The 26,683-nt window shown below is 40.6% G+C and overlaps 3 protein-coding genes across 6 annotated transcripts; 2 read left to right on the top strand and 1 right to left on the bottom strand.

Annotated features, from left to right (window-relative positions):
- Window positions 1-422: 422 nt before the first annotated feature.
- dcun1d2a (DCN1, defective in cullin neddylation 1, domain containing 2a) lies at window positions 423-6,257 on the top strand. Of its 3 annotated transcripts, none has more exons than XM_063499502.2 (7): window positions 423-529; window positions 2,112-2,328; window positions 2,469-2,637; window positions 2,963-3,093; window positions 3,184-3,266; window positions 4,728-4,824; window positions 4,914-6,257. In XM_063499502.2, exons 1-7 carry the CDS (start codon window positions 527-529, stop codon window positions 4,991-4,993), a joined length of 780 nt encoding a protein of 259 aa, XP_063355572.1. In that variant the 5' UTR covers window positions 423-526; the 3' UTR covers window positions 4,994-6,257. The 3 variants fall into 3 exon arrangements, with proteins under 3 accessions (XP_063355572.1, XP_063355571.1, XP_063355570.1); XM_063499501.1 differs by lacking the exon at window positions 423-529 and adding an exon at window positions 550-1,156; XM_063499500.1 differs by lacking the exon at window positions 423-529 and having other exon boundaries at window positions 1,674-2,328.
- Window positions 6,258-10,091: 3,834 nt separating this feature from the next.
- On the top strand, window positions 10,092-13,042 carry LOC134644834 (growth hormone-regulated TBC protein 1-A-like). The gene is made up of 7 exons (XM_063497945.1): window positions 10,092-10,265; window positions 10,361-10,519; window positions 10,610-10,734; window positions 10,984-11,080; window positions 11,678-11,850; window positions 11,943-12,128; window positions 12,409-13,042. The coding sequence occupies exons 1-7, from the start codon at window positions 10,172-10,174 to the stop codon at window positions 12,508-12,510; spliced, it is 936 nt and encodes a 311-aa protein (XP_063354015.1). The 5' UTR covers window positions 10,092-10,171; the 3' UTR covers window positions 12,511-13,042.
- Window positions 13,043-14,940: 1,898 nt separating this feature from the next.
- On the bottom strand, window positions 14,941-26,331 carry lamp1b (lysosomal associated membrane protein 1b). 2 transcript variants are annotated; one of them, XM_063497948.1, is made up of 7 exons: window positions 26,264-26,331; window positions 25,950-26,047; window positions 24,109-24,284; window positions 23,893-24,018; window positions 23,705-23,771; window positions 18,105-18,272; window positions 14,941-18,020 (listed from the first exon to the last, which is right to left on the bottom strand). In XM_063497948.1, the coding sequence occupies exons 2-7, from the start codon at window positions 26,008-26,010 to the stop codon at window positions 17,881-17,883; spliced, it is 738 nt and encodes a 245-aa protein (XP_063354018.1). In that variant the 5' UTR covers window positions 26,011-26,047; window positions 26,264-26,331; the 3' UTR covers window positions 14,941-17,880. The 2 variants fall into 2 exon arrangements, with proteins under 2 accessions (XP_063354018.1, XP_063354016.1); XM_063497946.1 differs by having other exon boundaries at window positions 25,950-26,325.
- Window positions 26,332-26,683: the final 352 nt, after the last annotated feature.

Below are 26,683 nucleotides of genomic sequence, written 5' to 3' on the forward strand. Positions count from 1 at the left end.
CTTTGGAGTCACCTAATAATCTTGGATGTCTACAACAGTCGTTGTTTTAATGCAGTTTAAATAAATTTCTTCGGTCAGCTGTTCATATGTCTGCCATTAACAGATCAAGGCAGGTGTGATGTGCAATGAAGGAGGATTACTGATGCTGTGTTTTACAGTGTGTATTGTGTTGCGGATGGTGTGTGAGGATGTTGGCAGTCAACAAGTGTGTGTCTGTGTGTGTAGCGGGTGAAGGGTGGGGTTGAGTTTTATTTTTAACAGTGCTGAATGCAGTTTTGAGGGAGTTTTCCTGTATGTGTATTACACTTGGTATAACATCGTATTTGAAAGTGTCGTTTTAACTCTCTTTGCGCGACAATTACGGGCACAAGCCCATAATTTCTAATCAAATAAGCGCAAATAATGCAAATATCAAACGGAGCGTTTACCGCAGACCTCATCTTTTTTATGCAATCCGGCGACTTCCGCGCATGCGTATAATGAACGACAGTCGGACTACCAAACTGGTCAAACAGCGGGTGTAAAAATGGTAGGTAACCAAAATAAACACAAACCCGGGCATTGGATTTAATGCCAGTAAGGTTTGCTTTCAAGACTATTGTCGTGGTATTAAAGTACATGATGTGTCGCGTTTTGGCAAGCGTACAGTGGCCATTTACTCGTGTTCGTTGCTATTACAGGGAAGGTCAGTTGGATATTTTAAGAGCAGCTAGCATTAGCTACACGTCCCTTTTTGGCAGTCTGGTAACTTCGGCTGTGAGCAGGTCAGCCGCTGGACCTCAAAGACACACACACACAGGGTCGTTTGAGTTAAGTCCCGGCTTACGCGTAACCACAATGACAGTCTGTTCCCGTGATATTAACCCCATCGTTAATGTCAGAGAGAGAATCAGGCTAACTCAGCTAACGTTAGCCAGTGCAAGTTACTAGCTGGTGTTTGTGAAGACAATGCTAACCCAACGTTACCCTCCTGTAACAGCACAATAATCCGTGCTGTCAGAGCAGCAAGCCGGGACAGATACATCACTTCATACATCGTTATTGACTACATCAGTAATGGAGTTATTAGCAGCTCGCTGAACTCAGTTTGAGGACATGCTGATCTTCAGTGAGGTGTTCAAACGCTGCAGCTCGTTGGAGGACATGGCATAGCATGGTGATTTTTTATTTATTTATTTTTTGCAAAAATAGACAGAACTGTTTAAAAGCTTTTCTAAACCTTTGGATCAGAATACAGCATCACGAATATTAGGTAGATTTGTCCTCAAACGGTCCACAATCCCAAAGTTATTAATTTTATTTTCACAGTAGAAATTAGACATTGGAGCTGCTAAAAGAACTTTTGGCAATTTTTTCTTTTAGATTTTTGGCTTTAATGATTGATTGCTGGTTAATTTGTGCTGGAGAGGAGATGGTAGTTGCACACTAGCACAAGTATCTCTGGAAAGGTTTGGTCTAAGATATGATAAAAACTTGTTATATGGCTGTTTATAATTCAGTGGTGGATTATTCTGAATGAACATTACTGATTTTAGCCAAGAGAAGTGCACATTGAGTAATTTCTTTTGTTCCTCTGTCCATAATGAATTAAAATCACATTATAAGTATTTATGTAATGAAAGTGCACTCTATATTTTTATGTAAGGGGTATTTGTTGAGTATTTCTGGTAGGGGGGGGGGGCTTGTGTTTCACTCCAGACTTGTTGCACCTCTGGGTCCTTGTGATGGCATCCCATGTCCCTACTCATGTTACAAGTATGACTGTAGTTATCTGAGGGGCCCTCCGAGGTACAGCATGTGCTTTGAGAATCCATAACAACCCCTTTCAGAAAAACCCACCTTGTTTTTGGAGAGGACGTCATTACTACCAGCGCGTCTTGGCTCAAAATTTGTAGCGCGTTTGTCGGCGTGACTGACTAACCTTTTGAAATATGTGCCGGAGTATTCCTGAGCGTGTCCCAGTCTTTCTTCCTGTTGCCTGAATGCCTGTGGAGTTTTATGTTTCGCTGTGTGTTTTTGTCTGTGTATCGCTCTGCATTTGTGTGGTGCTGTCTGTACTGACTGGTTTGATTGCACCGGTGCCTGACAGCCCCTGTCCTGTACTTGTACAGCATAAGCTGAAGTCTTCGCAGAGGGACAAGGTACGGCAGTTCATGTCCTTCACACAGGCTGGGGAGAAAACGGCCGTGTACTGTCTCACACAGAATGACTGGAAACTAGAAGTTGCTACAGACAACTATTTTCAGAATCCAGAGCTTTACTGTAAGGAATCCATGAAAACCTCAGTAGACCGTAAGAAGCTGGAACAGCTCTACAATCGCTACAAAGGCAAGTAGGATCTTAAAATACAGTGTTTAAGGCTGTAATTTTGTTTACAAGAACAGTGTAAAGATCCTTATTCCAGAAGAGTTACAGACACTGCTTGCTTGCAGAGTATTTCGAGTGAAACTGTGTTTTTGTCTTGATAGATCCCCAGGATGAGAATAAGATTGGTATTGATGGGATCCAGCAGTTTTGTGACGACCTCTCACTGGATCCAGCCAGCATCTCTGTGCTGGTTATTGCGTGGAAGTTTCGTGCCGCCACTCAGTGTGAGTTCACCAAGAAGGAGTTTATGGATGGAATGACCGAGCTGGGGTGAGTGTTGACATGAACGGCACGTGACACGCTCTAAAGTGGGACAAAAACACTCTTACTGAAGTATCTACACATGGCGGTTCTCTTAGTGTTGCTCCAGGGAGGGAAGGCTGTCTATTTATACATCCGCCCACAGCCTGGGTATACTGTGTCTTCGTGGAACGACTCAATGAAACAGTTGCAGTGTTTTGAGTTTTGAGGCTCAGGTGTCCGAGTATTTTGAAATAGGCTTTCAGGGCACTGAATGTTAGAACAGTTTTGTTTGTCCATGTGTTGTGATTTGTGTATGTGCTGCTTATATTTTCTTTTCTTTCTTTTTTTCTAGGTGTGACAGCCCAGAAAAACTGAAGGCACTTTTGCCAAGATTAGAACAAGAGCTAAAAGATAGTGGAAAGTTCAAGGACTTCTATCAATTCACCTTTAACTTTGCCAAAAATCCTGGCCAGAAGGGTCTTGGTAAGTTCACGGATTGTGACCTAACAGTAGATTTTTTGACTAACATTATAGATTCACAAACATCTGAACAAAGTTGTCTCATTTGTGTAGATTTGGAGATGGCCGTAGCCTACTGGAACCTGGTCCTTTCGGGACGATTTAAATTCCTCGATCTTTGGAATAGATTCCTTTTGGTGAGTCAAAGGAGTAAAACTGGGCCTGAATTTTTGCTTATTAAGAAATCCGTAATGTTGATTTTTATTGGCAGGCGCAGTGTTTGGATATTTGTGACATTATTTTAAAAAGAAGTGCAAATTATTTTTATTTTTGTTTGTTTTTACACTGATGTAAGTGTACAGATTTTAAATGTGACGAAGGAGCTGTGTTCTAAGAGCTGAGATACTGCAACTGGTATTTTTAAGAGAAAAGGGTCAGGTGATGTCCTCGTTACACCTAAAAAGGTGTTCACTTTCCCCCAAAAAGTCACCAAGATTGTAATTTTTTTTAAACCTTTTTAAGTGGCATTTTATTTGCTCCAGAATAAAATGTGTGTTTTTGGGGTTTTTTTTATCAGTTAGCCAAACTTTAAGCCATTTTAATCCTCTAATTAAGGAGGAACTCATTCTAGAGGCCTGGGCCGTTATTCCGTTAGATACCTACGTGATCACAAAAACTAGTGGGCGAAACCAGATTGTTTCCACCATGTTTCCACCAACGCTGCACTTTCCAAGAATCTTAGTCCGAAGCAGGTGTAAAAGTCAAAATTCAGGCCATTTCTGCCGACAGCTTAGTCAACACAGCACATTACATTAACATACCAGTGGTGTAATGTTTGAGGCAAACAGACATTTAGATGACAGAGTTATTCATATAACATAAGCAGGCTGCAGCGAGGGGGGTGATTGAGTGGTTTCAACTTGTAGGAGTTATCTTTTTGAACATACTGAGGAGCTGTACCATGACTTGCAGTTTTTTGTTTGGTTTTTTGGACCACAAGCCTGCAGCTGTCCGACAAAACTACACCCACTCTGGCAACGTAAACAGTTATATACTGCTAATAAAAATCTGCCTAGCTGTGCTGGTTTGAAGGGATTTCTTTTCAAAGAAACATCTTTGTTTGGTCTTTCCACTTTTCTTTGCATCGTTTCATTAACAGAGGCTGTCTGAGTTAGTGCATGATTTATGGTGCTCGTTATTTCTTTCCTAGCTCTCTTATTGCTTGTTATAAAGTTGGACTTGGGGGCCGTCTGTGTGTTTTTGCGCTGACTGCACAGCTCTTAATTTTCTTATTTCAGTGTCAGTAATAGCATTTTTGTTTACTTTGATCCTCCAAATTTACTCCAAAGCAGAACCAACAAATTAGGCGGACATCAGGAGAATGTTACAGATTTTTTATTTTTTAATTTTATCGAGCGTAAAGTCCAGTCTCAAGACTAGTTTTCAGAAATACTGACTTAGGTGTTTGGACCAGGCTTAGCAAAGTACAGTTAGTGCAACCTGTCCCTGGTGTTTTGGTTGAAACAAAACTGTACTCTAGAATTCAGTCCATCAGTTATTTACAGTGACAAAAAAAAATATTATTAAAGATGGAAGGAAATGAAAACATGTGAAGCTGTTTCTGTACCTGTAAATTTACCAGGACTCGTTCATTTCAGGAACACCATAAACGATCTATCCCAAAGGACACATGGAACTTATTGTTGGACTTTGGCAACATGATAGCAGACGACATGTCAAACTATGATGAGGAAGGTGAGCTGGCACAATCGATAATACATGCTTCATATTTAGCTCTCGTCCATCACTGTGACACTAACGATATTTCGGTGTTTCTCATCCAGGAGCTTGGCCAGTCCTTATAGATGATTTTGTGGAATTCGCTCGACCAATTGTAACAGGATCAAAACGCAAAACTCTCTAAATCTAATCCCGACTCTGGAAAACCAGAACATTGTTTCTTTTACAGTGACTTGATAGTTTTTTTTAAGACTTGTACAAAAGAGAAAAAAAAAGAAAATTGTAGACTTCAGAGTGAAAACCGAAGCACTTGAAACTGTCAGGAAACCACCTTTCAGGGAGCTGAGTATAAACTACGAGAACGACTGGCCACGTTTTCTGCCCTCTTGAGTCTGAGGCGTCATATGGACATTGCCAGATTCTCAGTATCCTGGATGCCCCTGTGCTCTGCTCCAGGAGGAGCACTACAGCCCCCATAGGTGGGCATAGACACAGCACTGAGAGGAGGTTCACTGGCTGCGTGTACTCTGAATGGACTGGAGAAGCTGTGTGTTTTAAGATTCTTCCTAGTCAACCGTGTCTCAAAGCTCTGAGTGACTGTGCAAAGTTCCCATGTCTTATTGTCTTATTCTAACCTTGGGACAGAGTGCTCACTACACCAGCACCAACAGAACTGTTGCAGTTTTTACTGTACATACTGTATCTATTGGGACAGTTTACAAAGAGAGCTATATGAAGAATAATATAAATATGTTCAATTTATAAATACAAAAGATGATTGTTTTATGTACAGTAAATGCTAAGTTCTCTAACGGGATGCCTCAATATTGTGGATGATATGCTGTTGGTTTAATTGTTAGGTGGCTCTGTTAAGTCATGGAATTGTGAGCTTCTCATCAAAAGCATGTTGAAACACATTTTACGTCACCCCTGGCTGGTTTCACCATAAATTTTCACTAAAGTAAAGGCAGTACTTTAATTTAGATCATGGATATTGGGTTGTGTTGTCTGAATAATCTCAGTGGAGAGTGGGTCTTGAATCCTAAATGTCACATAGTCGACTCTTTTCACCGTTTCTTTCAGAAGCAATTTTGTTTTTTATCAATTCATCACTTTGATGCGTTTTTTTTATGCTTAAACAACTGTTTAGCAGCACTTGAGAGAAATTTTGAAATTAGGAAACGACTGACCTTTAGGATTGCATGGCACATATCTGTATGTTTAGGCAGTGCAAAGCCCTTAATACAGAAATCAGGACACTAAAGAGGGCGACAACAGGACGACAAAGTAAGCCTTAAGATTAAAAATCTGTCTGTTTGATATTTGTATTTCTGTTTAACCCCATCTGTTCAGTGTTCCTGAAGGTAGTGAAAAATAGAAAATATTGTTGATACATTGTGTAAGTAGCCTAATATTGTTCATTTACGAAAGATGAATAAAGCATGAGTTTTTCCATAATGATGTGTGTATTTAGCTCTTTTGCTGCTGATGAGAAATATGACGCTTAATATCACAGATACAAAAAACAACTGCTAAAGAGTACAAAAAAGCACAGTTACAGCGAAGGCAAGTCGACACTGAGGCAGGGAAAATGTTTGGAAATACCAGAAAACTGCTTCTCATTTAATATTTTCTGTTTTCTGCTAATTCTCTATAAACTCAAGAAATGGTTGTGTAGGTCAGCAGTTTTTCAAATATTCAGACCAGCCTGTCTGCCACATTCAAAGTCACTTAAATCACCATTCGTCCCCATTCTGATGTTTGGTTTAAGCTTTATCAGGTCATCTTGACCTTGTCTACATAACTAAATGCATGGACTTCCTGCCACGTGATTGGCTGATTAGATATTTCTGTTAACAAGCAGTTGAAGTGACCAGGTAGTGTACTTTTGTTCTCTTGTGTGGCATCGTCTGCTTTGGGATCATATGCAACTCATGCACAACGCTGACTTCTAGAGGCAAGTCACATTTATGTTTGTAGGTTGAATTATTTAAACTACCCTCATAGGTCAATCAAATCTGTTAAAGTATCATTAAAATACTCTTTCACCAGAAGTAATTCAACTCCAGCAAAGTTTCTTTTAGGGCTAAAATGGCTTAAGGGTTCATCTATTTATTTCCAGGGATCATCTTTGTAAATAATTAGAAAGTAAAAGCTCTGTTAATACCTGCAGTACTCCTAAGTTTCTGACTAAAAATAAGTGAAATAGGAAGGTACAACAATGTTGTTACAGAGAAGATAAATCCAGATTACTTTCAGAATATGATTCCACAAAACAGGACACATGACTGTTGTTTTTTTAATCTGTTTGCAGTTAAAATAATTGTATGGCGCATATATTGTTAAGAGTACTCTGCGTGGAGTGCCACTATAGCTCAACTGGTTGTGCTGAGGGCTAGTGACCTGGGTTTGAGTCCACTTTGAGCCTTTCTCCGTCACTCTATGCACTGTACTACCCACCAAAGGGTGAGACAATTAAGCTAAAAAACAGAGTGTGGAGTGTAGACCAAAATCTGTATATAAAAGATGGCTGTAACTAGGGCTGGGTATCGTCACTGATTTCTAGAATCGATTCAATTCCGATTCACAAGGTCCCGAATCGATTCAATCCACGATTCGATTTAATTCGATTCGATTCAATTCGATTTGAATCTGGGAAATTTTGACAGTCAGAAATATTATAATTCAGATCAGTACATTTACATATTTTTGTATCAATAAAAAGGAAGATGACACACGCAAGACTTTATCAAAGGTGTGAGCGTCACAGCAGATGCCTTTGTGTCAAAGTAGCTGAAGATAAAACACAGAAAAACATGAAGGTGGTTTTCCTGGCCTGGGATTTTATAAAAAATATTCTGCAGTACATCAAAAACGAAAGAAAACCATTAATCAACATATGAACGTTACCTCTGAAGTTACAGAGGTTTTATTAGAGACACGGCTAAGCGTTTTGCATTTTGCATAATTTTAAAAAGTTTAAATTGGTTCAGTATTGAACAGCAGAAATGAGGTTTTCTTTTCTGAAGAATGTAAAAGGGAAAAAAAACAGCGGCCGACAGCGCTGTAAACAACGGTAGACTTGAGAGAGAGAGCGAGAGAGAGAGAGAGAGAGAGCTGTGCATGAAGTGTGGTGGCAGCAAAACAGTAAAAGTCAGAGTGAATTCATGACGATGTTTATGTGAAGCGTAGTTTGGATCTTCTTTTGCCGCTGGTTCGGTCAATATTGTTTGGAGAGAGATAAAACTAACAGCTTTAGAATCAGCGCAAAAAGGGCGTGAACACAAAGCGCGGACCCGCCGACAGATGAGAATCAGCGAGCTGTCGGCTTTCAGCCCCGACCGTGAGAAAGGCGACATCTCACTGATTCAGATCCGCGGGTCCGCGCTGTGTGTTTAGGTCTTTGTGCAGAATCCCTGTACCTGCTCTCATTTACTGTCTTAGCTGTTTGGTGGTTGTTGAAATTTTGTGAGAATTCACCTGAGATTCTGGCATTTCGGGCAAAATAAATTTATATTAAAAAATCGATTCAGGATTTTAATGAATCGATTTCACGTTATCCAAGCCAGAATCGATTTTAATCGATAAATCGATTATAAAAACCCACCCCTAGCTGTAACCCCCCATAAAATCACCCACTGGTTTGTAAAGTCCTGTTTTGGGGCCTTGAGGATGAGCATTCTTGGTGTTTTAAAATCACAGGTGGTGAGTGACACTGCACGCTCATACTGTAGTAACTAATGCAGCCACGCCCTAAAGTGTTCACTGTTTTATTTACCAGTTTTGAGTCTATTTGGGACTAGAGTGTACAAACGAGTCAGTTTGTGTTAAAACTGAGACTTAAAACTGTTAAATGAGAACATGAACCTACCAGTGGGCTTACTGAGGTCATAAAAGAAGAATGCAGGTTTAAGGCATTCCAGGTCATTTTTCAAACCTGGAGGCTACATCCATCTCCATCTTTTTTAGTCTTTTGTTTAAACTTTATTAAACTTTATAACACAGGACATGGCCATACAACACGAAAAATATGCCAAGTTAAAATTAACAGAATGGAAAGGAATGAGTGTATTGCATGTGTCCATCTTATACATACAGTCTTTTGTTTCCACCAGCTCCAGGTGGAAATATCAGGCTTTTTAGATGCCAGCTGTCTGAGTGTTTGTCAAAAATAATGTTGAAGTAAGGTGAGAGTGAACCACAGTAATGCTGTCTAATAATTCATTACTTCGGGCTACACGTTTCAGAAAACGATGTATTCCAAATATAAAATGTTGGCTAAGGCCACCTAACGTCTCTGTGTTAATAATATTTCTGCCCAAACAGATCAGCTTTGAAACACTGGAAATTTGGGTCTGGCTCCAAATCCTTTTAAAGAAATAACATTTTTACCTGCTGCAGGAAATTAATAAAATGTTGGAATTACAGCCAGCAGAGGACATAAGAGCAAACACTACAGCGTCTCTTCCTCCAACTGTTTTGTGTGCAAACAGAAGTACACGCCTGTGGCTGTTACCTGTGGGTTTCTTCATACTAGCTCCTCCTCTCAGCAGTGGCTGCTGTAAGGTGAGCCATAGGAAACTCAGACCGCTTTGTTATTTACCTTGACAACAGCTGGTTCTTTTCCAGGGAGTAAAAATGGAATAAGCTTCCTGCTCCCAGTTGTTTTTTCTTTTTCTTTTCTTTTTTTCTGCTTTCTTGGACTACTTTACCTTTAGCACATGAGACACAATGGATGGGAAAATGAAAGGAAATGCTATGCAGGCTCTGGCCGATTATGATGACAGTGACAGGTAAGCTTTGTTTGTTTCATTGAGTTTTAAAAAGTTCATTCTCTCGGTTCTAGCTTCTTTTTTTTGTCTGTTTTGTTGTCGGCCTGTGTTATTTAGACAGCGTATCTGCCTGCAGCTTCCTCACTGGCAACCTTTTCTTGTTTTTACAACATCTTTCTTCCTCTTCAACTTTTTGTATTTCCACTTCACATTTCATCTTATAACGTGTAAATCTATCATTTAAGTTTGTCACCTGTTGGCTTTTAAGGGACAGGAGCTTGTCAGAGTTTGAATTTTGCTCCTTGCTCCCCTTAGAAGTAATTTAATACTTAACTATTCATCCAGCTGGGGCATTTGATCACTCAGCTACAGAAACCCTACCCAGAGGAGGCAGTTTTAGAGTCTGCCATCACTGAATAGGAGAATGAAAGAAGGGAGGGGAGCAAGCAGGTCCACCGGCAATCCTAATTTCACAGCGTCTATGAGTGTTATGTGTAGACCTTCACTGGTGGAGAACTGTGTGAATTTGTCCCAGCAGGATTGACGCCTACGGTTTTGAGAGACGTGGCGATTTGGACTCCTACAAGGAGATGATGAATCAGTATGTAGATGTCCTCAACAGGAGGTCCATGAGATGGTCAAAGCTCCTTCAGGAGAAGCCTCATGTGGAGAAGAACTTCACAGGTACAAAAACAAAATACACCTCCATGGGTTTTGTTTGCTTGTTTGTTCTAGCTCTCTGGTCATGTGATGGGTAATAATAAAACATGTTTTGGCAGTGAAGAGGTTTGTTCGTAAAGGTGTGCCTAATGAGCACCGTGCCAGGATCTGGATGGCGGCTAGTGGTGCCCAGGAACAGCTGGAGAGTAAGCCGGGTTATTACCAGTCTCTGCTGGACATGGAGCATGACACCAAGCTGAAAGAAACCATTCACACAGGTGCACCAAAACTGTCGCCGCATACACCATGCTCTTTCAATGCTTAAATTATATCCCAATAATTCACTCACTCTCTCTGCTTTTTAAAAGATATGCACAGGACCTTTCCTGACAACATCCTGTTCAAGAGCAAAGCAGAGCTAGGCATGCAGAAGGCTCTGTTCAATGTGCTGCTGGCCTACGGACACCATAATCCTACAGTGGGCTACTGTCAGGTGAAGAAAATGCAGTCAGCGACAAGCTCTGACTCTCCCTCTATTTAAGATCATGTCTGTTTACCTAAAGATCAGGGCTGGCTACTTCCTTATTTAACCAATATATGTGTAGGATTTTCGTCTTAACCTTCATCTGTTAGCTCCTATATCGGTCAGTGCACTTATTCAATGTAAAACCTGGCATACTGTATGCACACACAGCAGGAGTTCTTATTCTAAGCGATCCACAGCATGCTCTGTCGTTTTTAGGGCATGAACTTCATTGCAGGCTACCTCATGATCATCACGAAAGACGAAGAGAAATCCTTCTGGCTTATGGATGCACTGGTGGGCAGGATACTCCCAGGTAAGGTGACAGTTAATGTTGGCTTCCTTTCAGAGCTCTTTTTTTGTTTTTGTTTACCCCACAGCAAACATCCCCTACCCCGTACTGTTGCTCCATAGGTTAAACCTGTTCCACTTTAGAGATGCAGGGTTTTCAGTGTGCATGTCAAGGGCCAGCGGCAGCCTCAGCTAACATTTTGCAACCACAACAAAGGAAACGTACAGCAAAATGTCAAGGCAGCACAGAACGAGACCAAAGATGCGTTTCTCTTCCGTTTTACCTCTTTTTCTTTTTTTAAGCCCTCATAGCGCCTTCCTAAACTGACAGTCGGTCTATAAAAATTTGAGATCTTCTTTTATAAAACAATGCTCCAGACCATCATTATTTATTTCTGTTCAGTTTATTAAACAGCAAATTAACTGTGAGCCTGTTTTTCTGAGGTACTGGGGATAAAATAATAATCAGTTAGCCTGATCTTTTCCTTAAGGAGGGCTGTTAAATAAATAAATGTAATTCAAAGTTTACATAATAATAAATATTATCTATAATAAATAAATGCACTACAATGGCTTTCAATTGTGCAAAAGAAAAGGAGGAATTCATCTGAATGTGTTGCAGACTACTACACCCCGGCCATGTTGGGTCTGAAGACTGACCAGGAGGTCCTTGGTGAGCTGGTTAAGGTCAAAGCTCCTGCAGTAGGACAGCTCATGGCCCAGTATCCCGGCATATGGACGCTGGTGGTGTCTCGCTGGTTTATCTGCCTCTACATCGATGTACTCCCTATTGAGGTGAGGCAAAAGCTGCGCTTTAGTGGAGGGGTCAAACTAGAAGCATGTGGCGATCATTTAACTGACATCCACCTCCTGTCTTATTCCTACAGACTGTTCTGCGGGTCTGGGATTGTCTTTTCTACGAGGGATCCAAAGTACTTTTCCGCGTGGCTCTTACTCTCATCCTTCACCACCAGGCAGAGATCCTGAGAGCGCGCTCTTTGCCTGACGTGTGCGAGTGCTTCAAACAGATCACTTCTGGGGCTTTCACTCTGGACTGCCACACCTTTATGCAGGTGAGATGGCCGAATACAATGACGGTGAGGAAGGGGCCAGAGAAAAATGTCACTACTTATGGTCATAAATCATCTTTTTTAAAGAATACTTCCCAAAAAAGAAAAACAATTCATGGGGAAGTGCTACATTTCAGCTATTCTAACTTCACCAGTCCACGAGACTGTGCAGAAGATAATCTGTTAAAAGTATTTACACAGTTTTAATTGTAGTTTTTATTTTTATTTTGAGTAGAAAAAAGGTCTGTGTAAGCCTAAGCACTCCTTAAATGTTCCTTTGCAGAAGATCTTTACGGAACCTAAGAGCCTGTCGATGTCGACTGTTGATAAACTGAGAGAGAAATGCAGACAACAAATTCTCAAGGAGGAATCAGGACACCCATGAGGTTCAGGACACACTTTCCCCTTATACTGGATTTAATAAAACAAAGGCTCAGGCAGCGTAAGTAACACTGTACAGTCAGGAATGTATGAAACATGACTACAGGAACTGTATGAAACATACATGTTGGTGACTCTTCTGGTTACTTCTGTGATTTATACTTTGTTACACTCTAATCTGGCAGACTGGGTATCTAAATATGAAGGCTTATGCTTCTGAGGCTTTTCTTTTGATTTTGACTCCAATCTTTCACCTACTATATTTGCTGCTATATATACAGAAGTACATTAAGATCATAACGCCGCACCAAACAGCATTTACATGTGTATTTTCTAAAAACACTTTTGCTTTGGTGATTATGGACGGATCACTTATTTTTACTGTGAATACTTTTAGTTTTGTCTCTTGCCTTTAGGACTGCTGTTTACAGGAGAACGTAAAGCTGAAGGGTCACGCTTTTAATGTGGTGGTTTCTGTTCAAATTTATGGAGCTCAGTCTCATTTTTCACTTTTTTTTGTAAAATAAAACCCATTAACTTACCTCATCTGCTTCCTGACTTTGCTGAATGCTTCTGCTAAATGGTAGCATCAGTATTTTTTGTGTGTGTCAATCATGAATTCAGGCACAGTCTACAAAGCTATTAAAGTTATATGCTCACCAGCCACTTTAGTAAGTACACCTTGCAATGAGTGGGATTTCATGGTACAGATTCATAAAAGTAATGCAAAGATTTTGGTAGATATTGACTGATAGCACAAAACAAAACTAATGTTCAGCTCCAGTGACCGCATGTAATTATAACCTGTTGCCTTTTTTTTAGCTGGCAGGAGTGGCACTTGGTGTGATCTTGGTGGTAAATGGTAAATGCCCTGTATTTGTATAGCACTTTACTAGTCCCTAAGGACCCCAAAGCGCTTTACACACCCAGTCATCCACCCATTCACACACTGGCCACCCTGGGGAGCACTGACAGAGGCAAGGCTGCCGAACACTGGCGCCACCGGGCCCTCTGACCACCACCAGTAGGCAACGGGTGAAGTGTCTTGGTGTGTGTTAAGGGATGCTCTTCTTCTGTTATTTGCATTACTGCTGCCTTCCTGCCAGCTTGAAGCAGTCTGGGCATTCTACCAAGGGACTATAACACATTCAGAGTTGCTCTTATCACCGTCCTTCCCCATTCTGATGCTCAGTTTGAACTTAGCAGGTCATCTCGACCATGTCTGCATGCCTGAATGACACTTGCTGCCACACAATTCGCTGATTAGATATTTCCATTAACGAGCAGTTGAATGAGTTTATCTAATTAAGTGGTCAGTGAGTGCAAGTCTACAACTGCTGTGTCGGACAAATTACCTCAGTGATACAGATAATGTTGTTCATTTTAGCTCACAGTGCTTTGTTTGTTATAAATAGATAATCAGTTACTATAACTGGAAACTGGGATCTGCATTCTTTTACTAAATACGATAGAAGATCTGAAATCTGCAGAGGCATACACTGACCCTTTTCTAGGCCATAATAGTCTGTAAACTGTCATAAAGTACAATAAGTAAATATTCAAATGCAAAATGAATGTAGATAATACAGATAAATAACTTTTTTAATTAAAATGCAAACTCTAGAATAGCTGATGTTTGTAAACCCAAATCCCCAACAGCTATGGATAAGACTGTGAGACGGTGGCTCTGCTATATAAAACCAGTTTCCAAACAAGTTGGGGCGCTATGTAAATAAAAACCGAACGCAAATGATGTGCAAATGATCTGAACACTATAATTTATCAAAAATATTAGAAAGACATCAAATGTGACACTGGTGGATTTTACACCATTACTTTTATGTACATGGCACACCCACCTTTACTGGACACAGGGTTGTAAAAGTACCTCTTTGTAACTGTTTTATATTTCCTCATGTTCCTATTGCATCACATAACCTGGTTTTGTATCCCTTTTTCAGTCATTTTGTGCCTTATAGGATGCGTTGTATCCTCCTTGACCGCACCCTGCAGATCCAGTCTCTGCATGGACTGATGCAAATTTGCTGTTTCCTGGTGACATTTACATTATTTAGTCAACATGTGCGTTGTAACAGGCTCCCTGTTGCTCGGGGACTGCTTTGACAGTCAAACACCATGTTCATTTAACTTCCCTTAACCTCCCACTCTTTACTCACAGGTCTGAACTACCTGTGTGGCTATTTGCTTTGTTCTTTTAACTTTATTCAAATGTCAAAACTGTGGTTAAAACACATTAAATATGTTTGTATTCTCTGAAAAATGATATTGGAATTTAGTCTTTGATGGTATTCAATACCTTCCTTTTCAAATAATGAACATCCGCTTCTAAGGAGCCCAAACAAATAAAAACCCAACAGGGAACAGGTTTGTCTGCTAACAAACAGCATGAAGGCAAAACAAAGAGTCAGATGGCCTCATTCATCACTTTTATTGACCTCTCCTTAAAAAAAAAATGTTCAGACAAATCTAATAAAACTTTATTAAATAACTACATGAGTATTAACATGAGGGAGGGGGAAAAAACCCACAAAAACACAAATTATCTGTGCTTTTTCCTACTACATCGAACAATGCATATTTATGGTAGTAACAGTACACGAAGGCTACGGGAGACACAAACATGTCTCAGTTATGGCAGCACAGTGTAGGTGAGTGAGCGAGTTCCTGTGTGATATTAGCATTACTTGAATCCCATCCATGTTACAGCTGGGAAGGCACTGATGAACACTGACCAGAGCACTTTGGCCTTTTTAATAATGACACGGGGCTGTTTCTCAGGACTTCAGTTAAACTGCTTTTCTTTCAGGAACCAACATCCCAAGCAAAACAAAACCATCTCTGTAGGAATTTTGTTAAGTTCCTACAGAGATATTTAGGCTTTGGGCTTCATTTAAACCAACAATGCTGTTAGATCCTGTTTTGGTTGTGTTGTAACGACAATATTCATAGGAGTGACTATCAGCCTTGTGGGAAATAAACTTTTTTTGTTGCTTTTGTGTCAACTGTTTCTTTATCTACACAGTAAATATACACTAGTCAGCCACAACTTTAAAACCAGATGTCTAAAATGGCACGTCCCCCTTGTGCCACCAAAATAGAGTCACTGGCACTGACGCTGAGTAGGTCATCTGTTAAGCAGGAGATCGCTGATTCAATCTCTGGGCAATCCTCAGGCCAGATGCTGAACCCTGAGTTTCTCAGACTGGGAGTGTGTGTTAGGTTAGATTAAAAAGTGCTTAGTCACAGAAAAAAAGCACTTCTATGAATGTGTGTGAATGGCTGAATGAGGTTTGTAGTAGGAAGCACTTTGAGAGCTCAAATTCAGTAGCAAAGAACTATATAAGTATCAGATTATTTACCATTGACTGCTGGGACACTGACAAGGGAACAGATGTGCATTTCTGGTACACCTGTTTGGGCTTTGGGGAGCTTGAGGACCAGGTAAACACCTTTGGCACTTTGTCATGTTCCTCAAGCCATTCGTGAAATGTTTCTAGAGTGTAGTCTGGTGAATTTTTCTGCAGGGAGATGCAAATGCTATCCTGGTTTGTGCTGAATTTCCAGTAAGGTTTATGCTGCAGATTAAAGTAACATCGACACAAATTGTCTTGACTTCAGTTGAAGGCAGCTGGATTTTCTTTTTTAGCTCTAAGGGTTCCTTTTTTAGATCTAGGGAGTTCCCAGTACTTGATCAGAAGTCAACTATGACTCTCGACCAGCTTTTAGAAATGAAGAAGCTTCAAAGTCCCTGCAAAAGAAGTCCAGTTGCCTTTAACTCAAGCTACAGAGACTTCCAAACCCTTCCCAGCAGAATACTGCACTGAAATTAAATAAACATCACAGTTCACTTCAGCTGCCAGTGGTTTTGATGTTGTGGCTGGTCAGTGCAAAGCTACAGCCAAAGACTGCATGTTGGTTAAGAACGGAAGCAAGAGGAGAAGGTACTGAAGGTAACAAAGGTCAGTGTTTTAATGCTCCCCCTTTTGAACAGCGGTGCGTGCCGGAAATGATATCACAACCATTGGCCCCTGCCGCCGTTTTGTTGTCGTTGCACATTGCGCCACGACCGCCGCAGATGAGTTGAAGACACAACTGTACGATTGTGTCAGTATGTACCGCCATTTTATTGATATTAAACTACAGCAGTTCAAAGATTTACAGATATATGCAGGGAGATGTTGCAAAAGTTTAAAAGTGATGACCTCGTGCAAAAAACTTTGAGGAAAGTCCTTGCTTTCGGTTTTGACGTCTTCTCTTCCAATATCAGCGCTTATGTCGCGGTATTGTGAGTGGTGACAGTTGCCATTCAGGAAAATACTGCAAAGGCTACCTGTGCCTTAACGGCCGCAACACATGAGGTGACCAACTCATTCAATGTAAAAATAATACACAGGTATTTTACAGTGGGAGTACGAGCCTGGCCAGGCATATTCACTAATTTCACACTCAATAAAGTTCAGAGTGTGTACAAGGTTAATGGTTTACTCACAGAGTTTTAAGGGTTTCCGTTTCCAATTTTAATGTCACATTAAGTCTTCTGGCTGTAGCTTTAAATTTAGTAAATATAAATGTGTCTCATAACTCTGAAAGCAAGCAAATGAGTCCATTTCCACAAGCTGAATGAAACTAAAATTGACTCACAACAGAAAATATGCTGTGTGTCCGAAAGAGGGAGTGAAAAGCTTTGAAACACTAACCCTGCTTAAAAAAAAGAAAGTTAATTCTAAAATGCATCTTAGAGCTACAATAGGACTCCTCACACATCCTTTTTAGGATTAGGTTATTGTGTTTCTAAATATGTTCTTTCAAACGTGCATACAGCTTGCAGGTAAATAATCAGTTCAGCTCTCAACTGTCAGACGTAGTTTAAGTATAACTGGCAGAAATATTCCCTTTGTAACAGCAAACCTCATTTTATGCTGGACCAATAAAAATGGTCATTCCATAACAGACAAACCCCCATTTCTAAATCCCCAAATCCCTCAAAATTCCTTTCACAGAAATCATAAATAGCAACCCGAGGACTATAATTGACCCTCTGCAAACATGCATGCCCTCCTTTACATAGTACCAGTGAGAAGTTGGCCTCATTTCATTACAATCTTCTAAATAATTCCCTTTTTTAAGAAAGAGCGGGTCAGTTCAGAAAGCACATATGAACCTCAACAAGGTGATAATAATTAGTGTTACTTATGAGGGCAAAGAACAGCACACACACACAGAGGCAGGGAGAGAAACATGGAGGGGCAGAGGGGAAGAGGGGCGAGCTTTAAGTCTCGAAAGACAGTGGTTAATTTTCAGGTAGGGTACGGCCGCGTTCAGGCCTCTGACAACATGTGAGTAAGGAGTGACCTCAGATGCTCTGGTAGCCAGCGTGGCTCCTCTTCCTCCCAATGAGGTAGGCCAAGAGCACGATGACAACGAGCCCCGCTAAAGCTGCTCCGACTACAATGGGGATCAACATGTCATCCTCATCCAGCTGGCATTCCTCAGCTGACAGACAAAAAAGGACACGTGAGAAAGGACAAGGAGGAGATGATGCGTTTTGATCACACTCTACTAGGCGGAAGTGTTTACCTGCTCCAAACTGATCTCCTTTAACGCCGAAAGGCTGCACCTGCAACTGGAAGGTGTTGATGGACAAATTCTGGACCACGTTTAGAGTCTGCTCGTCACGGCAGAAGTACGAGTACCCCAGGGTTCCCCGCAGGTAGTCCAGACTGCTGTTATGGACTGAAATAGGCTCTAAAGCAGAAAACGGAATGGACATGAGAAGTGTATCAAGTGCGAAAACAGATTCATATGAAGAAGAAAAAAAAATGATTATGAGAGAGAAATTTAAATGAACTACATGTTAATAAAGTTCAGATTCTGTGTGTTTGTTGATCGGTTATCTTCTGGTAAGTGGAATTTAAATCAATAAAGTGTGTCTTACAGTTTGAGGTAAGCCCACAATGCTTAAACCTGCCCGCATTTTCTGCATGACCTGCAAATGTGTCAGTGCACGGAAACACTACAGTTTCAGTTTCACTGTGACTTTAACACAAAGATATGGACTTAATTTTGCATACTGCTTTCTCCCACCTTCACCATAATTACTACAAAACTACAACCTGTAGTCTGTTTTAATGCATGTGACCTCAGTAAACAATGAATTAAGAGACACCACAGCAGAACAACATTCTCGCTAATCTGAGCGATGAAAGCTGCTTTAAATTAACTGAAGAGAGCCAGTTTACAGCTCCATATTTTTATTTGTGGACTCTGCTAAAGTAGCTTTCCGTGACTCGCATTTCAAAATCATTCTTAGTTATTTTATACTATGTCTTGGAGCTTCCCTTCAATTCATCATCTGTCTGAAACAAGGCATTTTGGCCTTTTCCGCTTTAGGGCCACTCATCTGACCGGCTGCACCTCATAAACAAGAGGTCTGCACAGCAGATGGGGGAAGCTGTGTGCTTAATATAAGGATATGCACATTTCGTGGCATCATCCAGAGCTGAGGGTTGAAAAAACAACTGTCTCAAACCGACCTTTTCGAGCAGCCTGAAGCCTGAGGGTTTCTCTCACAGGGTTTACTCACCCATACTTTGACCTCTTTATCTGAAACTTTTAAAATAATATGAGCATCTATCATAGTAACAGCACAGATGTGTTTTGGTCATGGAAAATGGACACTAGGGCTGGGCCATATTATACACGGTAATACCGGTACAATGCTAGGCAACGATAAGAAAATGAAATATCGCGATAGAATATGGGTAAAATGCGCATGCGCAGTGCCGAAAAAGCACGGCGGTAACGGAGAATGAGAATGGGGAAAGCAGATTGTTGAGTGAAACGGATGAACCAGAATTAGTTTGTAAAAATGGTGCAACTTAACTGGTTTGGTGTTTGTCCGTCAGATACACAACAAAGCACACTTTTTTGTAGAACATGCAAGCGGGCCATTGTTATTGCAGTATTTGTCGGACTAAGGTGCTCGTAAATCTGAGAGTAATTTGGGTCCTAAACTCCGTCCTTTAAGGTCCCGAAGTCAAACGAACATCACTGAGAGTTAAAAACTGTCTAAATTCTTCCATCTTTAATAAAACGATCAGCGTTGCTGCTTTAACAGGTGTAACTATGATGTTTAACATCCAGGCATCCAAGAAAACGGAATTCATTGCATTTAACGGAGTTAGAAGTTAGCGGAAGTTCGCTCGCTAGTTTCGCTAGTTACCTAAGCATGATGTAGCATGTTCTGACTGAGAGATTTCTGAAAAAAATCAAATGTACAGCTCTGCTATCACTTCCAACATAAATGAAGACAGGAAGCTACACAGCAGTGACGCTTGTAGGGTTACTGAAGTTGGGCTAGCTGGTATTTAATGATGTGCTACGTGATTGCTAGCGACGCAGCTATGTTAGCATAACATAAACAGTGAAGCTGGAGGATGAACGCTAACACTTTTCCACTCCATAAAAGTTAACGTGAAGGTTCCTGATGGTTAGCGACAAATGCAACCGCATGGCAGGACGCTGTAAACGGACCAAACTTCAGTCAGGAGTAGGGTTGCCAACTCCCTGAAAAATAAATAAGCGACACCTCGTGGCCAGGGCCGGGCAACCCAGTTGTCTTCACCCTTCCCAGTGTGGTGAAGTTTGTAGCTCTTTTTTTTGTGTGTGAAATTATTTTTTTAACCATTTGACTTGAATTTGATTTAAGTAGATGCATATTCTTTGTGATATGACCATATGGGAAACAAATGATCATTTAGCCATTTATTTTTAGCTCAAAATGACAACATTAACACAATAAAACAGGTCTCTTTCTTAAACAGAAGCCTGTCATGCTTAACTTTTGAGAATATAAGTAAATCTTTCTTTAAAAGAACTCTGTCCTGCTTAACTTAAAATTATATAAATTAATAGAAAACAATAGAACGAAAAACATTCTTGTAACAGTGCACATATAGTGCATTTAGTGCAATTGGCTTCAGTTGAGGTATTATTTCAGCTTTTCTAATGCTAATCAGCTGCTGCCGTTTGTAAACCCGCTTGTTCCCATGATTACGCATCATAACTCATCATCATTATTCATCTATGTATTAATTTTATGTATTAGTCCTCTATTTGTTGTAATCATCTATCCTTGCAGTTGTTTATTACACAAAATAAATTATATTATCACACTTCTGGCCACATAGCGCTGATATTCACTGCACATGCCCATATTAACCTTAACCGGAAGGTTTAAAAAAAACAAACCAATGTTTACATACCATATCTGCTTTTGGCGTGGCCTGGTGGACAAAAAATTGGTTAAGGGGTCCCCGAGCTTTCACGCCCCTCATGTTCTTCATGTGCCCACCATTAGAAGCATGCCTATGGAAAAAGTGCACCGGCACACAGTGCAGTGCACTTTATAGGTGTTATCGTGCACTTTTCCAGCCAGGTGTTTTCCTTTTCCCATTCCTCCCTGTACTTTTGCAGCCTTTTTTTTCCCTTTCTATGAGGGGAACAAACATTGCTGGTCTAATGCTGGGCTTACACTGTGCGATTTTTGGCCCATTTTGAGCCGATTTTTGAGTCGTGCGACCGATTTGGTGATCGGCCCGATTTTGGCCTTCATCGTGTAGTATACGTGGGGTAACGAGAAGCGATTAACACCTCACGACCAGCTCCCGATCATCAATCGCTCATGAGGGTGTCTCAGCAGCCGCTCACACTGCTCACGCGCAAACACGTAAACGTCGGTGAAAAAGACGGAGCAGCACGGCTGTGCAGCGTGTGATCTGGACACAAGTGATGGAGGCACAACTTGTAGAACTTTGGAAAGCTCATCCGAGCCTTTTCGATGTGGCCTCACAAAATTATCAGGACCACAACAACCGTGAAAATAGTTGGATTTACATTGCTGCTCAATCGCAGCTGCCTGATCAATGTTTTTCATTAGCAATTTAACAAAGTTGATGGTGGTGGTGTGCGTGTCTGTGTGAGTGAAAGACACAGAGGGAGAGCGAGCGACAGATTTTCTGTTATAACCTTCATTTTATGGAGGCACAGTGTGAGCACTCAGGTCGCATCAGAGCATCGGGCGGTATAGTGTGAGAGCCTGCATCGTGACCTACGAACTAATAACCCCTGCGAGTCAATCGCGCAGTTTGAAAATCGCACAGTGTATGTCCAGCTTTAGGTGTACTGTCGTCCGAGACTTGCACCGCAGTGTCGGCGTTTGTTTCCCTGTAGCCATGCTTCTTGTTGTGGTCATCTGTTGTCTTCCGGTATTTTCTCCGTAAGCGACCTTTCCTCGACCAATAAGATAAGCGGTAATCTGAATTGTCATACTCGAATTGTCATGAGTGTGCTGTCAGCTCATTGGTCACAAAGCAGGAGAGGGGCTGGGAATTATGTTTTCAAACAAAGCGTTAATTCCATTAACATTTATAGACTACTTTTGATTCTCACTGTATTACGGGACAAAGTGCGTCCCTTATTAGCTCAATACCGGATGTGTACTTTTGTTTCTAAATACGGGACGATTCCGTTTTTTAAGGGACGGTTGGCAACCCTAGTCAGGAGAACAACTGAGATAATCCCTCCACAATATGAGGTTAGTCATTAATATACTGCAACAACACGGGAATAGAGCAGCTGTGATAGAATACAGCTTTAACGAATCAATGGTACAGAAGTGGAGGAAGAAAGAAGAATGAGTTGAATAAAGTTTGATTTATCTGACTGCTTTGTTGCCTTATAATCCCGTGCACCTTATGGTCCGAAAAATACATATTTGACTTTTTTATTTGGCACACTGCAGTTTAATGTAGCAAAGCACCTCTTTTTAACTTCAGTGGATATTATACATGGTTATGCTTAGGATATGTCAGCCCATTTCTACTGGAAATGCCTTTTGGTTAAACTTTCAGCAAGGAATTTGCATTTGCAAATATATATCGTGATATATATTTTTGGCCATATCGCCCTGCCCTAATGGACACCCCTCCCTGAGCCTGGCTCTCCTGGAGTTTTTCCATTCCCACTGTCGCCAAGTGCTTACTCATAAGGACTCATCTGATTGTTCGGGTTTCCTCCTGAATACTGTAGGGTCTTCATCTTGCAGTATAAAGCACCTTGACAGTGCAGGTGACCACTGTTGTAATTTGGTGCTATATAAATAAAACTGAACTAGAATACAGTTGAATCAAATTGAATCCCCTTGAAGTGTGACAGACTTCAAGTTTTACAGATTGATGATGAAAAACAATTCAACTGTCAACAGCATGACCAATATCATTACATCTTTCTAATAATAACAGAACTCAGCACGCAGTGCGCTTGTGAAAAACAATATTTATAAATGGCTTTTGAAACACAATTGTGCTCCGTTGTTGCACTGGGAAATGTGCGGTGTGCAGCTCAGGAGCAAAGAAATCCAGCTAATTTGTTTAATCTGAACAAACACCAAACAAACGTGAACTCTGACTGCTGTGTGCTGTGACAACTGCCTGCGTCACCAAAAGAAACAAGGTGTCCAGCCGGTATCCAGGAGATAAGGAAAAAGTTGTTATCTGTGTCTGAATTTACTGAATTAGTTCACATGCATCCAAGGTGATGCTACAGAAAGAAAACTCTGTCATAGAAATGGATTCCCATCCAAGCACACACACTCAGTGTGTATTTTAAAACTTGAGCAGCTTGGTGTAGGTGAGCAATACAAGAAAACAGCAATGATTTGTTGTGCCTTGCTGCAAATAACTCAACAGATCTAAGAAAATGCTTGATGTATTGATGAAAAGAGGTACAGAAAACACACTGACATTTGAACCTTTTAAACCCCGCCTATATTGCTATGTCCACTGCACTTCCCTCAAACCAATGAGCAAGTGCAATGAACGCTGTGTCCATTTTGGAAGCACCTTTACACCATGATGCGGCTTGGTCTGACATCAATGCAAATGCATTTTCAATGTGTTTTAGTTGGCTTCAGATCCCATCACAATATTACTGATTAGACAAGGACCTGAGCGACACGTGACCACCTTCTCAGCATGCACTCACACCTAGTTTATACATATACACACACACACATATACATATATGTGTGTGTGTGTACTACACTGAAGAGTAAGTCACATGTTCATTAATCAGATACAGACTGCCTGGATACAACCTAAGAAGTCGAGGAGCCTCACCTTTCATGTCCGGCCAGGCCGCTGACACAGTCACTTCACTTAAGTGGTACTTGTTGGATGTGGAGTTCTAGAGGAAAAAACAAAAGCACAGCCAAGTGAGCACCACTGCATTAGAGCAGGTTAACTTCAAGCTCCAGCTGCCATCTAGTGGCTTCTTTAGGAAGTACATGATGAAAACAGAAACTCACCAGAGTGAAGCCAAAGGTGAGGATGGTTTTAACATCCACTGTGAGCTGCAGGGAGGCGATCTCAGAATCACATGATCCAGAGTGCTTTGTCAAATTGGGCTGTAAGTTCATCACATCCTGGACAACCTGTAAAGAAAATCATGAAACGTTATTTGTCCAAATACTTTTAACCTGTGGTATTCGCCTATCAGTTACGTGCAGGTTTTATTGCGGCACCTTTTTCTGGGAGGTGGAGTTGTATGAGATGTTGAGCTGGAGGCCCATGTATGCCATTAAACAGATGGTGCCGTTGTTCGTGACGTTGTAGTATCCTCTTTCAGGTCTTCCGGGTTCTTTGTGTGGTGCGGGAGTGGGCGGGGCAACAGTAGCAAAGCCCTGGTGCAGGACAGTCACTGCAAAACACAATAGTTTAAGATAAGATAAGATAAGATATGATATACCTTTATTAGTCCCACGAGTGGGAAATTTCATGTTAAGGCTGCCGACCTATTGCACGCAATGGCGGCGCCATCTTACCCTCAGACCATACATACATTACACAAAAACATCACATGGGGAAGACAGGTCAGAGAGGTATAACAATGGAAAATGCACCACATGAGGAAAGTCAAAGACTACAAAGCTTCAAAATGTCCAAAACTAAAAATAAATATGAGATAAACATTGATATTAATAGTATGCAGTAAATAAAAAGGACCCACAGTCAATTATCACCTTCTGCCATTACTTGAATCAATTTTGGTGCCATCGAATACAACTTTTTTACTTTTTTTCCCCAATTATTCACCGAATCAGATGGTTTACAAATGAAAAGGTAGGAGTTTGACCCATCAATGAGCTGATAATAAAAGGAAAAAAGTAGCCTCCAACATCAAAAGATTATTCTAGCAACTTCAAATCTGAGACAGAAAATTAAAAAGGAGTTGAGTGGGAAGTAAAAAGGGCTTGAGCTCAGTTATTTTCTTCTCAAATTAATGTGTGGATTATGTTGAATATTAATTTTCTTGTTCTATCCAACCAACAGGCAAAACTCTGAAACAACATGAGTGCAGTGGTTGATTCGGCTTTTAAAGTATAATATTAAACTAGTACGTGTGATTTTTTTTTTTAAAAAAACTATCATAAATTAAAGTCTTGAGACTTTAAGAGTGTCTTTTGTTTATGGTGTATGGCTTTATTTTAACTTCACTGTGCATCATTTGCCTTTTCAGTGCTTTTTCCTCATTCATCTGCCAAGCTTGGAGAGTTTCTTTGTGTTTACTGTAAACCATGACTATCAAGCACATTCTTAAACAACTGGTTTGGGTTCAAATGCGCTGTATACAATACGAAGTTGGAAATTCCAACCTCCTGGTTTGGCCGGCATGGAGAACAGAGTACTTGGCGAAGGTACTTTCATCTGCTCCCTCAAGGGGGGGACTACAGCAAATTCAGCACATATTCAGCTCAAAAAGAAACTTAAGCACTAGACCGTTTTATGTGTCCTAACCCATTTTAAGTTTTATGTGTATGTAATTACTAGCGCATATATATATATAAATAAACCTATAAAAAAATGACTTACTGCACATTTAAATCGCCACTAAAGAAAACCTCAAAAACTGACAACATTGTAAAACCAGAACGTGAAGCCTCATAGTAAATCTAAACACCCCCTTACATACAATAACTGATCACCCATAACCATAATCATTCATCTTTACACCGAATTTGGTTTAAGCTTATTTTTTAGGCACAAATGCTGTATGTATGTGCCCTAGATTTCCTTGCTACTAGACAAAGGACAGGTAATAAGGAACAAAACACCCAACGACGCTTCAGCACATTCGTTGTCATCTATTTTCGCAGTATAAGGCAGCACTCAAGTTCGTTTAGGTGTTTAAAACGCTGATTTTCCCACAGCAACACTTTAATTATTTAGTTAAACCAATAAGTTTTAAACCATTAGCGTGTAGCGTTAGCAGCGTTGGTGTAAACGTTGGAGTGCTGCTAATTTCAGATCTTCGGATTTTGTAATCTTGTTGCTAATGTGAACTAAACCGAAACAAAATACTCACCGAAAATGAGGAGTGGCGTTACTCCCACAAACCATGACTGGACACGACAGATTTGCACCATGTTTCTGTTGTTTCCCTCGGGATGGCTCAGCACTTGTCTGCGCGAAATCACAGCAGCACAACAACAAACAGGGCGCAGGGAGTTAGCTAATGTTAGCAGTCGCTGGGCTAGCTCGGCTAATGTTAGCGTCACAACAACGGCAAGAAAACAGACGAAAGTCTCGCGAGCTTATCTGGAGCAATGACAAAGCGCTTCTCTCGAAAACAAAACCCTCAACGCCTTCTGGCTACGTAATTCCAACTTGCTTCTTTACCTGCTAGTTGTGCGGTTACCTGCACTCGCCTTCAACACTTAACAAAAACACTGGCACGATCATGTGACACGAGTGTTAAGAAACACCCAGAAAGTCACGTGTTTTCTAATGCAGCCCCACACAACCTGTTTATTTCTCGAACAGAAGACTTAAGGGTCGATACATGTTTTTCACATCTGTGTAAAAGATAGCTCTTTGTTTAAGGTAACGTAACTATAATAAAATATACCTTTAAAGCAACCATTCCGTGTTTAAAATTCTACTTTGGTGCAGAAGGAGAACATCATCGTCCTGAAGCATTTAAAAAAAAGTCAAGTTAGTTTATTTATACATAGTGCTGTGAAAAAGTATTTGCCCCTTTCCTGACTCCTAGGGTTTTTTTTTTTAAGTTAATTAGTTATTTACGTAGTTATTTGTCAC

This window comes from Pelmatolapia mariae, linkage group LG16_19 (assembly GCF_036321145.2).
Source record: "Pelmatolapia mariae isolate MD_Pm_ZW linkage group LG16_19, Pm_UMD_F_2, whole genome shotgun sequence".
In the NCBI taxonomy this organism is placed as follows: domain Eukaryota; kingdom Metazoa; phylum Chordata; class Actinopteri; order Cichliformes; family Cichlidae; genus Pelmatolapia; species Pelmatolapia mariae.